This window comes from Macaca fascicularis, chromosome 13 (assembly GCF_037993035.2).
Source record: "Macaca fascicularis isolate 582-1 chromosome 13, T2T-MFA8v1.1".
Taxonomy (NCBI): Eukaryota; Metazoa; Chordata; class Mammalia; order Primates; family Cercopithecidae; genus Macaca; species Macaca fascicularis.
The window spans coordinates 57,956,602-57,971,377 of record NC_088387.1 but is presented as its reverse complement, the minus strand read 5'-3'; the positions used below and the strand labels follow the sequence as shown (position 1 = coordinate 57,971,377).

General features: G+C 35.5%; 1 protein-coding gene across 5 annotated transcripts in view; it reads right to left on the bottom strand.

Annotated features, from left to right (window-relative positions):
- The window catches only part of VPS54 (VPS54 subunit of GARP complex), a 133,299-nt gene that overhangs the window by 77,336 nt on the left and 41,187 nt on the right, over window positions 1-14,776 (bottom strand). For all 5 annotated transcript variants that reach the window (XR_012422327.1, XM_065527031.2, XM_074011657.1 and 2 more), the window contains 3 exons: window positions 12,869-12,903; window positions 9,123-9,254; window positions 5,372-5,757 (listed from right to left, as the gene is read on the bottom strand). Coding sequence is in view for 4 of the 5 variants with exons in the window: in XM_065527031.2 (XP_065383103.1) it covers window positions 5,372-5,757; window positions 9,123-9,254; window positions 12,869-12,903 (553 nt within the window). In the remaining variant the exon portion in view is untranslated. The remainder of the gene's footprint in view (window positions 1-5,371; window positions 5,758-9,122; window positions 9,255-12,868; window positions 12,904-14,776) is intronic.

The window sequence follows — 14,776 nt, the reverse complement described above, 5'->3', positions numbered from 1 at the left end:
AAAAAAAAAAAAAAAGGCTTACAAGTAGAAAACAAGCTAGCTGCAGTAATTTTTACGCCAAAATCCATTAATATGGTAGTTCCTGGCTGCTGAGCAAACCTATGGCTCAATTGCCCACAGTTTGTACAATTAAATTAGTATTGATGTTCAGAGTGATCTATTTGAGGTCCTATAAGATCCTCAAACAAATCTATTAAAAAGCATAGCTCTCAAGTCCAGAGAGACCCAAGTTGAATCTCTACTGTACTGTTACTTAACTTGCTATATGACCTCAGTTTTCCTATCTGTAAAGTGTGGGTAACATTCCCTATCTCACAGTTTTTTGGGGAGTGGGCGATGTCCATATACTTAGCACAGTATCTGGTACAGAATACTTAAGTATTCAATATATGTCCTCTGTTGTAGAATGGTGGTGGTAGCAATCATGGTATGAAGTAATAGGAAAAGAATGTTAACAACAATGATGAAAACTAAGAGTTTCTACACAAAGCTTTACAATAAGAAAGAGCAAATAACAACACTACAGTACTAAGTTTCAAGGTAACTAAAGATTTTCTGTATCAAAATCTGCAAGATATCAACATTCAAATGCATTCTTATGGGTTCATAATGAGACTTCTGTACTACGTGTGCTTAAGCATTTGAATGCCATTAGCCTCGGCAATACTTTTAGTTAAATTACTATATAAATGATATATATTGTTTCAATAATTATCATTTTTATTGGTAATAGATAGCAAAATTTCATTGCATATGTAATGGTTAAAAATATTTATATCCCGACCAGGCACAGTAGCTCACGCCTGTAATCCCAGCACTTTGGGAGGCCAAGGTGGGCGGATCACGAGGTCAGGAGATGGAGACCATCCTGGCTAACACGGTGAAACCCTGTCTCTACTAAAAATACAAAAAATTAGCTGGGTGTGGTGGCAGGCACCTGTAGTCCCAGCTACTTGGGAGGCTGAGGCAGGAGACTGGCGTGAACCCGGGAGGCAGAGCTTGCAAGTGAGCCGAGATCATGCCCCTGCACTCCAGCCGGGGCAACAGAGCGAGACTCTGTCTCAAAAAAAAAAAAGAAAAAATTTATGTCCTAATAAAAGTTGAAATAAAAGTTGAAATAAAAGTTGAAAAAGTTGAGAACCCAACAGTAGTTGAGAACCCAACAGTAGTTATAAACCAGGCTTCTCAATTATGGTGCACATTAGTATTTCCCAGAGAGCTTTCAAAAAAATACAGATGCTCAAGCCTTAACCTCTAGAAAGTCTGACTTAATTGGCTGGGTGGGGTGTGGCACACTTTTTTAAAAGCTCTTCTGGAGATGTTATTATGCAGCCAGGATTAAGAACTACAGTCATATAGACTATAAATGGGGAATTAGGGACAATGATTATAGATGGGAAAAAAAAAAAGAGTGGAATAAAGTGTCAAGATACATTTGGTAATATACTGAATAATTCATAGATTTTACAAATATGTACTAAGATGTGTACAACATAGCTCTTATCCAAGACATTTAAATTCAAAGCCCAATAGAAAGATCTAAAATAAAAACACAAACCATAACAAAACATGGTAGGAGACTGTAAAATTTCATTAGAGAATATAAACAAGGTGCTCTGGGAGCTCAGAAGTCACCAAAAATGTTTACATAAAAAATAATTTCAAAGTCAAAAAATACAGAAGGAATGAGAACAAAGAATACATACATAAGCATTATTTGCTACTAATGACTAGAAAAAATGTGATGTTAGGTTAATAGTACACAGAAAAATGGTAGACAAAACTATTAAAATTCCTTTTTGAAAATAGAGATTTGCATTTGTGGTAGTTTAACTACTGGAAAATTTTGGTATGAAAATTTCCTTTAAAAGCAATAGAACCAGTCTGGGCAACATAGAAAGACCTTATCTCTACAAAAAAATTAAAAAAATTAGCCTGGCATGGTGGCACAGACCTATAGTCCTAGCTACCCAGGAGGCTGGGGCAGGAAGATCATTTGAGCCCAGGAGTTCAAGGCTATAGTTGAGCTATGATCGCACCATTGCACTCCAGCCTGGGTGACAGGGCAAGACTGCATATATATGTATTAAATATAGCATTTTTAAAAAGCAATAGAAAGAACATTATAGCCAAAAGCAAAACCTGGACTAAGATCCATAAAATGGAAAGACTATTAACAAATAAATTCAAAAGAATCCTTTGCTTGTCCTACTGAAAGATTTCTTATTTCAAGTAAGACCCTATGCTTAGTATATGGCCCACAAAATGACTAAAATGTGGCCTCTGATATAAAAAAGACAAAAGCGTGTGAAATTCAAGTAGAATATTTCTTCTTTCCTAATGGGAGAGTATAATTATCTCTTATGCTTATGTTACCATAAGAGACCTCCAATACATATTTTCCTGGATAAAAATCAATCTATAAAGCATCCAAAACTAATTATTATGCTTCTAAATAAAGTTAAATGGCCTTAAATATATCTGTGAAGCTATACAAGAAAGTAACTAATGTTGATATTTAACAACCTTTAGCAAAAGGAAAGATAAAGTCAAGAAAGTAAATCATCATACAGGATTTGACAGATTTAAAACAAAACACAAACAAAAGAATGGGGTTACAATAACAAGTCTTAAACTACTTCAAGTATGATTCAGTATTCTTCCTTGATTATAAAAACATTTTCTTTTAGACTACTTTTGTTTTTGAAAATAATTTGCTATATGTTTATCAGAAGTTAGAGACTCAAGTTCTGATACCAAACTTTTAAACAGTTATAAACATATTGGAACTGACATTTGATAGGAAACTTTACAGAAATGTTTTACATGAAGAAATAATATTCTTTACACATGTGGTTCTAAAAAAAAAAATAGATATTGAGCAAAATGTAGAAAATCAGAACATCTGAAAGTCTTTTTAAAAATCATAGACATTTTTGGCCGAGCATGGCGGCTAAGGCCTGTAATCACAGCACTCTGCAGGGCCAAGGAAGGCAGATGGTTTGAGCTCAAGAGTTTGAGACCAGCCTGGGTAACATGGCAAGACCCCGTCTACTAAAAATAAAAATCAGGCCAGGCGTGGTAGCTCACACTTGTAATCCCAGCACTTTGGAAGGCCGAGATGGGCAGATCACCTAGGTCAGGAGTTTGAGACCAGCCTGGCTAATATGATGAAACCCTCTCTCTACTAAAAATACAAAAATTAGCTGGGCACGGTGGCGGGCACCTGTAATCCCAGCTACCCGGGAGCTGAGGCAGGAGAATCGCCTGAACCCGGGAGGTGGAGGTTGCAGTGAACCAAGATCGTGCCACTGTACTCCAGCCTGGGCAACAGAGCTAGACTCCATCTCAAAAACATAAAAAATAAATAAATAAAAATTAGCTAGGCAGGGTGGTATGTGTTTTTTAATCCCATCTACTCAGGAGGCTGAGGTGAGAGAATGGCTAGAGCCGGAGGTAGGTGGGGGGACCGAAGGTGGGAGCAGAGGTTGCAATAAGCTGAGAGCACACCACTGCACTCTAGCCTGGGCAACAGAGCGAGACCCTGTCTCTAAATAAATAAATAAATAAATAAAAGACATTTTTAAATGAAGAATATTTTATACTTTGAGTTAAGTTACCAAAAAAAGTAAGGTTGAAAACAAAGGTAAGCTCTTCCTTGAGCTCATAATAAATACAAGATTATAAAATTTTTATTCTGTAGCCCAATAAATCATAAACTACTGAGAATAAATAAATATCCAACCCACTTCTTAAAATCACTTTTCATGAGTATTGACCATAAACTCTGAGTCAAGGAAAACAAAAGTAAACTGCATGAACTTTGAGGTAAAAATTAGAATAGTTTGAGAATTTGTGTTTGCCAAGGCAGCATTCAATCTTTGATTCTACTTCTCAGCCCTGTACTATCTACAGGATATTGGCTCCCAATATTCATCAACACTCATGATGTTATACAGTAAATGATAAGTTAAAAATACAGCTTCTGTCATTATAGAAATTCATTTTTCTAAGGCAACGACAACACCGACATTTATTGAAAAAATATATACCACATACAAATTCAAAAAAGATAAATCCTTATAATTTCAGAGGTGAAAGAAAAATTAAAAATCATGTAGTTTTCCTGGGTTCCATGCTGGGGAATTCAAAGTAGACATCAAAAAAGCATGAATCACCCAAAATTGATTGCAAAAATTTTATGTACAGGTATATTTTTGTGGAAAGATGGTCCAACAGTAGCTTTCAATGGATTCTCAAAGAGGTTTGTGACTCAGAACGTTTTCTATAACCATCCATGTCTGGATTAGGTTCCACCCCTAAGGTCAGAGCTCCACAGCAATCTTTCCATTCATCACACTGTATTACACTATATAACTATGCAGTAATTTGTGTTTCCTTCCCCATGCCAAATAAATTGTAGAGACTTTTAGATCAATGAACATCTCTACTTTATTCCTGACTATATTCCCCGTATTCATTCTGTCTGGTACTTGACACGTAATAGGTGCTCAACAGCCATACCTTAACTGAATGAATCAATCAATTGTTCATCTAATTAAATTTTGTTCAAGCTTTAAAAATGCATCCTAAACATTCCAATTACATATCTTCAGTCAATACGAATTTATAATTCAATTAAAATAAAATTTTTTGAGGCCAACTTTTCCATAATGGATTAAGTTACAGAGCACATCTTCCATAAAACTTTATAGTCACTTACTAGTATGTGGTTTGGATGGTTTTCCCAGCAGATAGGAACTTCTACAAGGATACTGCAAGCCTGCTTAATGGAATGAAATTTTGATGGCTTGCAATTAGTCTATAAAATAAACACTTTGGAATGATTTCATATAAAATATCTAAAACCTAAGGTATTTTCAAAATAATAGGAGAAATTGGGTATTTTCTATCACTATGTTACATATTTTTTCTTTTGCAATTTGATAAACAGACTGTGAATCAGAAATGAATTTTAATAATTATTCCATTTTAAATCTATTAAAGGCTTTTAACACAAACTTAATTTTAAATATACTGGTATTCTCTCCACCTTGACCTACCATTGTGACACAAAGCTATTTCAACATTTTCAAAATGTTATTTTTAATGTGACTGGCCTTGCATTTATCTCATCTCCTAGAAATTTTAATTTTGCTTCTCCATCCAAATGTCTCTGTAAATATTATTCCTTATGATTTTTGTTTTGCTAATACTATAATATCAGATAACATCATTAAACAAATGATCAATCTGGAAGAAAAAATATCCATTTAACTTTAAATACATTCACATTTTTAACATTACATGCTAAATTTTATCCTTTAAAAATTTCTAACATTATTTCTAGTGGCTTACTTAATGGACATACCGGAAACTGTGAATGCCCTGAAGTTCCTGCTGTAGAACCTCTTGTGTTGTTGCTATTAAGTCCAATGCTCCAACAAATTCAGAAGTAGATAGTAACACCTGTACTGTAGGCTGAGTCTGGTGTACAGTGGCCATTAACTTCAGCTTATTGTATACTTTAACACAATTATTTCTGGTAAGTGCCAGTCTTAAAATGTGGAGTGATCCTTCACACATTACTTTATCAATCTGTGCAATTTTATCTCGAAGCATTTTTACAGCCTGGGAAGTTTTCTTGAGGTAGTCCTGCAACTCGTGTTGAGAGGTCATTGCATGAAAAAATGCTTCTGAACGTAGAGAGATCTGGTGAGCAATGTTTACTTCCACAATATCCAGATAATGGCTCAGCTTAAAAGGGAAGGAAAAAAAATATGAAGTATTATGAGCATACCTTCCTTGATTATCCAAATACTTTATGACAATGATAAAAGATTTCTACATATACTTTAAATTCTATTGTGTGAATTGTTTGATTGTGAGATTCTTGAAATTGGGCACAACAAAATGGAAGGAAGATAAAGAGTACAGCCCAAAGATATAAATGTAAGACAAAAGAGTACAAGGTGATTTATTTCCTCCTCTGTTCCTATTATTACCACCTTCCAAACACCAACTGCCATCTAAAAGAGTACCCCACAGACATCTCAAATTACAATTCCAGTTTCATATATTCTAAGATCTGAGAGAAAGAGAATGATCTCCTTAGCCCCCAACATCATCACACATCATTTATCTGACTAAATAGATGATTATACCTTCCATTTATTGACCTCCTCCTATGGATTAGGCACAGGTATTTTATACACATCTAACTTTTCTAATTTTAACAATCTTGAAATATAGATATTATTATTATCATTTTACAGATGAGGAAACACAGAGTCATGTAGTTACTAAGTAGCAAAATTAAAATGTTGGTATATCTCTGACTGAAAAACTGAAGCTGTTTCTATTATACCATTCTGCCTCAAAGTGCTGAATAATCCAAGATAGGCTGATGGTTCAGTCACAAATTATAGATAAGGTACTATAATTCATTTGGATTTTTTCAGGTTGCTTATTTTACATTTAAAAAGTGATTCTTTTATCAATTTGTAAAACTCAGTTTATTTCCAATGTATTTTCCTCTTAAAAGTTCGACAAACGCCTTAAACAATTAGCTCATATATATTTTATTAGTAGTACTATGAAGATTAATTCTTATATATTTAAAATGCTTTCTAAATTTCAAATATAGACTTCTAAAACTTGTTTTGCTTTTTCTTCCTTTCTAACTGTATATGCCTTTTTTGGCTATACTATCTTTCCATTTTTCACCCATTTTTTTAGTTTGAGATTTTTTTAACCCACAGTTCAGACTTCAGGCATTATCTCTGAATATCTCGGGATAATTCATAGTTTCAAAGGGTTAATGAACTTTCAACATTTAAGTCTCATAAGATTAGAAGAGACTATTTGGTCATCAAATCTGTTCCCTTAAGGAAACACAGAGTATCATTCATATTTTCAATAATGCTCCTTCAATAATCTTACAATATCTAAATAGGTTACAAACAAATTTTTCCACAGTTTAAATCTTGAGTTTATGCCCTTTTGCTCTTTCATCTTCAATATGGTTGTTCATTATTCACTAAAAAAGCAAAATCGGCACAAATGTACTAGGGTAAATTGCAAGGTAACATGGACGCAATTCCCAGAATAGTAAATGGAGAATAGATAACTTTAGGACAGTGCTACCCAGAATGTGATTTATATGCTGCTGCCAATCTGTGGACTGTTTAACATGGCCATAATAAAATAAAGAATTTTGCTAGAAAGTAAATCAACCACATCATTAAGCACACTTTTTTAATGAGGTAAGCAGTGCAGTGATTTGCATTCCAGTGCAAACTCCTTATTTTACTGCAGACCAGTACTTTGCAGAGCACAATAGAATACAAATTTCGTTAATTCTAGTTATAGCATCCTTGCTCTTTAAAGCGAACACGATAAACCAGCTGTTGTCCTCATAAAAGGAGTTTAAAAATGCTCTCTTGGAATCCTGTCTTCTATTCCTATTCTAAGAACAGAGCAGGATGAAAAGGAGTCAGAATGTAAATATAGCAAAGCTGATTCTGCAATTTACAAATAAAAAAATTTCCATTACTTTAGTCACTTTAAACATTCAGCATAAGAAAAACATTTGAGTCTCAAAGATTTTTTGAATTTTCAATAATCCATTGATTTACTCTTTTCAAGGCATAACATTTTTATGGTTTATTTCCTATTAAAATGCTATAAAGGAAATAATTTTTAAATTATCTGTATTAAAAGTATCTGTATAGATTGATAAGACTACTGGCTTTTGCTGTTTTTCTCTTTTTAAGGTATTATTCTATCAGGGCATATACTTAGAATATGAAAGCCTGTGTCTTGAGCAAGCCTGTGTCTCTAAACCCATGGTTTTTGTCAGATTTATGAATTTGTTCTTATGCATGGAAAAACCTTTTTATAGGTGAAAATGTTGCCAAAGGAAAAAGCTCATTTTCATTTTCAATTGTGAGAAAAGGAATACTCATGATTCCTTCCCCACATTTCTTCTTCTCTCCTCCCCAAGCTAGTCTTTTCTCCAGTTTCTGACGAGGACTGAACCAAATTTATTGATGTCTTCCTGAGACAAGCTTTCAGATTGCCAAGGGATACCACTCAAGTAAAACAAAATCACTGCTTCTCATTTTAAGAACTACCATCAATTTTAGAAGAACTCTAAACTGAATGCTAAGAAAGAACAGAGATGAAATGTCTTTAGAAGATTCTTGATAAGTAAATTATATTTAAAGGTCTAAATATTAAATGACTTTCAAGGTGTTGACTTCTAGACTATACAGAACATTGTAAAATGTAAAGAACTGCTGACTAGTAACATGTAAAAGACTAGGCTTTGCAAAGCTACAAAAACAAGAAGAATATTGTATTTCTTTAACTAAGATATTTTTGTTTCAAAATAATCATCCCTATGTGAAAATGAAGAAAAACAGTGCCTCGGAAAACATTGGTTTTCTGTGCTTTAAATCAGTCTTATAAAATTAAACCATATGGGGCTGGGCACGGTGGCTCACACCTGCAATCTCAGCACTTTGGGAGGCCAAGGTGGGCAGATCATGAGGTCAGGAGTTCAAGACCAGCTTGGCCAACATGGTGAAGCCCCATCTCTACTAAAATACAAAAAATCAGCCAAGCATGGTGGTGCACACCTGTAGTCCCAGCTACTAGGGAGGCCGAGGAAGGAAAATCGCTTGAACCCAAGAGGTGGAGGTTGCGGTGAGTGGAGATTGCGCCACTGCACTCCACCTTGGCAATAGAGAGAGACTCCGTCTCAAAAAATAAATAAATAAAAATAAATAAAATTAGCCAATATGTAAATAAAATATCTGGGATAAATGCAAAGCAATTTATTGTGTTAGCTAACATATCCTTTCAATTAAAATTCCATCAACTGCTCTTTCAGGTAAGAAGTACTCAAATAGTAAGTTTTGCCTTATTCATCTGCACAACTTGTGTTCCACTGAGCCGAAATGCTGTTAATTAGTTAAGATTGGGAGGCTTATAGTTGTCAGTAACAACAAAAATGAATTTAAAAGTACAGCTTACTAAATAACTAAATCTGAACCCATGCAAACAGTACCGCTTAACTAGAATAATTTCCTGCATGGATAAAGTCAAAAAGAAATTACCTTTTCTTGAAGCAACTTTGAGGAAGCTGCATCACGATTTCCTTTTCCACCAGCAGTATTAAAATGAGACCATGGTAAAACTGAATTAAAAGTTAAGGAATCATCCAAGGCAAAATCTGGTTTCATAAAAATCTATTAAAAAAATGCATTTCCCTCAATTAGATAAGTATTTTCCTTATACCCATTATCTCTTCTAACATCATGACCATTAAACAAAATTAATGTGGATCTTGAGTATGAATAGCAAAAGCAAGTAATAACGGTTATTTACACAAATATGCATTAAGAAAAATGTGTAAATGTCTCACCAAGCTTAAAATACTCATAAAAGATAGAAAATGCTTTTTGCCTTTACCAATAGAGATGGTCATTCTATTACTACATGATCATACTCACTAATGCAGTCCTACAGGTACATACCAGAGGCAGATATAATACTTATCCTAAAATGTCCACATTATTTCCCACTGATAGTTTTTTAAAATGCCAAATATCAATTTCTCTAACCTATATTTCTATTTTCTCCTGCTCAAAATTGTTTTAAAATTAGTTTAGATTAAGCATACAATAAATATTAAAACCAAAACAAATTCAATTTTATGAATAGACTACTTTTCCCTTACATATCACGATCAGCTAGGCAACAAGACCTATCCATTATATTTTGTAAATATCCCTTGAATCTCTGCTTTCCTGAATCTCCACAGCATTCAGCAGTTCAGCTCTTCAATATCTCTGGATTACAGTAAATATCTATCTACTGATATCCTTCCCTAATCCATCCCCTGTACTACTGTTAGAGATACTCCTCTAAAATGTTGAGTATAACTGTATTAACTTCCATGTTTAAAACTCTCAACAGATTCCCATGACCCACAGACCAAACTATTTAGAATGGCATCCAAAACCCTTCATTGTTTTTCTGGACCCACTTACCTCTTTGAATCTTGTCACTCCCACTATTTACCCACTACACTCTAGCAATATTCAGTTCTCTTCCATACTCTTATTATTTTTATAATGCATGTATTAATATATAAAGTATGGGCTGGGCGTGGTGGCTAACGCCTGTAATCCCAGCACTTTTGGAGGCCAAGGTGGGCGGATCATGAGGTCAGGAGATCGAGACCACGGTGAAACTCTGTCTCTACTAAAAATACAAAAAATTAGCCAGGCATGGTGGCAGGCGCCTGTAGTCCCAGCTACTCAGGAGGCTGAGGCAGGAGAATGGCGTGAACCTGGGAGGCAGAGCTTGCAGTGAGCTGAGATCACGCCACTGCACTCCAGCCTGGGTGACAGAGCAAGACTCCATCTCAAAAAAAAAAAAAAATATATATATATATGTGTATTTTTTATATATATATATATATATAAAGTATGTATATCTTTATATACATACATCTGGCCTAGAATGCCTTTTCTTATACATCTTCCTGAAAAACATGATGCAATCAAAAGGGCAAATGTGTCCTTCCTTATGCATGACATAATGACTCCCATCTCTGAACACAAATATATCATGCATAGTTAATTATTTACCTCATACTTTATAGAAATTATTTATTTAGTATGCATATCTCCCCCTGGAGACCATATGTTTTGCAGGGTTAGATTTATAGCTTATTTTTGTATCTCTAGTACGAAGCATAGGGCCTAAAACGTGGTTTAATCAATTTATGTATTTATTTATATACTGTATTTTATTTGCTGATTTATTTTAACTATATACAAAAATTAGAATGAATATGGTAGAAAAAAATCTAACTAGAGACATGAGTAAATTTTCTAATCCCCGCTTTGGTATTGTAACTAAAAGTATTGATTAATTCAATAAATATTTACTGACTGTTTCCGATGCTAGGCACTGAGGGAGAAACAAAGATAATTTAATAAAGAGACCCTCATCTCATGGAGCTTCAATTCAAGGGATGTGATATAATATGTATATAAAATCTTATAAGGAGACTGGGCCCGGTGGTTCACGCCTGTAATCCCAGCACTTTCGGAGGCCAGGTGGGCAGATCACTTGAAGTCAGAAGTTTGAGACCAGCCTAGCCTGGCCAACGTAGCAAAACTCCGTCTCTTCTAAAAATACAAAAATTACCCAAGCCGGGCAGCAGGCGCCTATAATCCCAGCTACTGGGGAGGCTGAAGTAAGAGAATTGCTTGAACCTGGGAGGTGGAGGTTGCCGTGAGCCAAGATTGTGCCACTGCACTCCAACCTGGGCAACAGAGAGAGAGACTCTGCCTCAAAAAAAAAAAAAAAAAAAAAATCTTTGAAGGAGAAGAGGGACAAATCCTTAAAGGAGCAGCAGAGGGATGAGGGAAGAATCCCAGATAAAATGTTATGGGAATTAGGCAAAGGGGCCAATTATCTTCTGTTGGAAAGAACAAGAAAGCACCCATGTAAAGGTGCCATTTTAAGCAAAAGATTATAGAGAATTAGATATGGGAAGATGACAGAAAAGTCTTCCAGGATCAAGAAACAGTGCAAATAAAGCACAGAGCCATCAAAAAAAAGTTTGGCTGAAGTAAAGAATGTGTAAAGATTACATGAAAGTGAACAATGAGCCTTAAATGACAAACTTTGAATATTATTTTGTAGGATCAAATAAATGATAAAAACGATATCCTTCTCCCATTTTTGTGTCTTTCATCTTCTCTTTCTTACTCTAAAGAACAACTGTCAGGAGGCCGAGACGGGCGGATCACGAGGTCAGGAGATCGAGACCATCCTGGCTAACACGGTGAAACCCCGTCTCTACTAAAAAATACAAAAAATTAGCCGGGCGAGGTGGCGGGCACCTGTAGTCCCAGCTACTTGGGAGGCTGAGGCAGGAGAATGGCATAAATCTGGAAGGCGGAGCTTGCAGTGAGCTGAGATCCGGCCACTGCACTCCAGCCTGGTGACAAAGCGAGACTCCGTCTCAAAAAAAAAAAAAAAAAAAAAAAAAGGAACAACTGTCACAGACCTATCTGAGAATCTGATGAAGGTAATCAACTCTTCCCAGAAAAAAAAATGGATCTATTATATATCTCGACAAAATTTGTTATACAGAGTATCTCTTAATAATTTGAAGAGGTTGAATGATCAGCAAAATTTTTTTAAGGGAAAGACTTAAAAATATTTGTAAATTTCAGTGATGAGAAAGAGACTGATGATGCAAAAGAGAAAAAACACCACAAATATACATCATTTTAACTTGTCAATTAAAAACATTTTTTCATTTAAAAAAAGGCCAGGCACGGTGGCTCACACCTGTAATCCCAGGCCAAGGTGGACGGATCACTTGAGGTCAGAAGTTGGGGACCAGCCTGGCCAACACAGTTAAACCCTGTCTCTACTAAAAATACAAAACAAAAAAAGTAACTGTGCATGTTGGCATGCACCTGTAATCCCATCTACTCAGGATGCTGAGGCAGGAGAATCACCGGAACTCAGGAGACAGAGGTTACAGTGAGCCGAGATCACAGAACTGCACTCCAGCCTGCGAGACTGAGCAAGACTCTGTCTCAAAATAAGTAAGAGAAAGAAAAGCAAAAAGAAAAAGAAAGACAAAGAAGGAAAGAAAAAAAGTAAAGAACGAGAAATAAGAAAAGTGATGCAACACAGCCCAGAAGAGACAAAGTAGCCAAAGTGTCAAAAAAAAAAAAAAAAAAAAAAAAAGCCAAATGAAATCTCCTTGTAAGTCAAAATTAAAGATCAAATATTAAAAGGCAATTTTCTCATGTTTAAGCTTTGTTACCTTAGGTACTTGCTCCAGATCTGTCCTGGATTTATCTATTTAAAAAAGAAGGGAAAATATTATTTTTAAAACTTGTTTTCATTTTAACTCCATAAAGTACATTTTGACAGATTCAGTATTGTACTGGGTCACATCCAAATAGCTACTTAAGTTTATTCCTTCAACAAATATCTATCAAGCACCTATTATATGCCTAGTAGTAGGCAAAGCACTGAACAAAACAATGTTTCAAGTAATTGTAATCTATTACATAGCAGCAATAAAACAGCTAAATACATCTCAAATCTTTTTAATCAGACATAACAAGGCTTTATGCTATCTCAGTTGTCCTCAACCCCCAGGCCACGAACGGGTAGTGATCCATGGCCTGTTAGGAACCAGATCACACAGCAGGAGGTGAGCAGTGGCCACAAGCAAAGCTTCATCTGTATTTACAGCCACTCCCCATAGCTCACATTACCACCTGAGCTCCACCTTCTGTCAGATCAGTGGTGGCACTAGGTTCTCATAGGAGCACAAACCCTAATGTGAACTGCACATGTCAGAGATCTAGGTTGTGCCCTCCTTATAAGAATCTAATGCCTGACTATCTATCACTGTCTCCCATCTCCCCCAGATGGGACCATTTAGTTCCAGGAAAATAAGCTCAGGGCTCCCACTGACTCTACGTTATGATGAGTTGTATAATTATTTCATTATATTTTACAATGTAATGGTAGAAATAAAGTGCACAATAAAGGTAATGTACTTGAATCATCCCAAAACTATCTCCCCACAAACCGCTTGGTCTGTGGAAAAATTGTTTACCACGAAACCAGTCCCTGGTGCCAAAAAGATTGAGGACTGCTGTGCTATCTTTTTAAATTTTGGTAAGATTGAATATGGCATGCTACGTAGATTTTTTTTAATGAATTAAATTCTAAAGTAGGAATACTGTTTTTATTGTTTAAAAGATCTATCATCCCTTCCAGAATTTCTTATGATCAAAGGTTGCTTTTTTATACTATATTAATTTTCTTCTCAGTCATCTTAAGGCTGAGATACACACTTATCTTCAAATGAACCTACTTTACTTTCATCCTGCCAATCCAAACTTAGATAAGGTACTACTCTCCTCTTCAAAACCAACCTTTCTGCACTTAGACTCCATTCCCTCCTGCCTCTGCCGTCAGGTTAATCAGTTTATTCTGTCTGTCTCGGTACCTTCAGCCTCTTCCCTTGTACTAGCTCTCTTATCTCTGTATATAAACATGCTCAGTTCTTTCCCATTAAAATGTGTATATATATACACACATACACACATATATATTTTATATATATATATAAAGAAAAAGATAAAACTCGGGGCCAGGACCAGGTTGAGGCAAGGGTGGGACCTCAGATGCAAAAGTACTCACTCTCAGGGACAGTCAAATGCCTCTCTTACCTGATCTAGTCCTGGCCATGAAAAAGTATTCTTCCACTCTGTTCCCTGCAGTCAATAATCTATCTCAAATCTTCTAGTGACATAATACCAGTAGTCTACATTTCTTTCTCTTATACTCACTCCTTAATACATAGTATTGAGGTTTCTGGACCTGCCATAAATGCTCTCCCTGAGATGTCCTAATTGCCAAAACAAAGGAGACTTCTCAGTGTACAAATCGATCTATCCCTGAAGTATTCTGACATTATAGACCAACTAACTGTTCTTACTTTCTGAAATCCTTGCTAGCTTTAACTTTTAAGGTGCAATTCTCTCTTGGTTGACTTTCCTTTCTCTCTGACCACTTTCTGTCTCCTTCACAGGTATCTCACCTTCTGTCTGCCCATTAAATGCGACAGCTTAATTAGTGCTCCATCACCAGTCGTTTTCTTCTCACTACTCACATCTTCCCTGGGCAATCTCACCCAATGTCCTTGGATTCA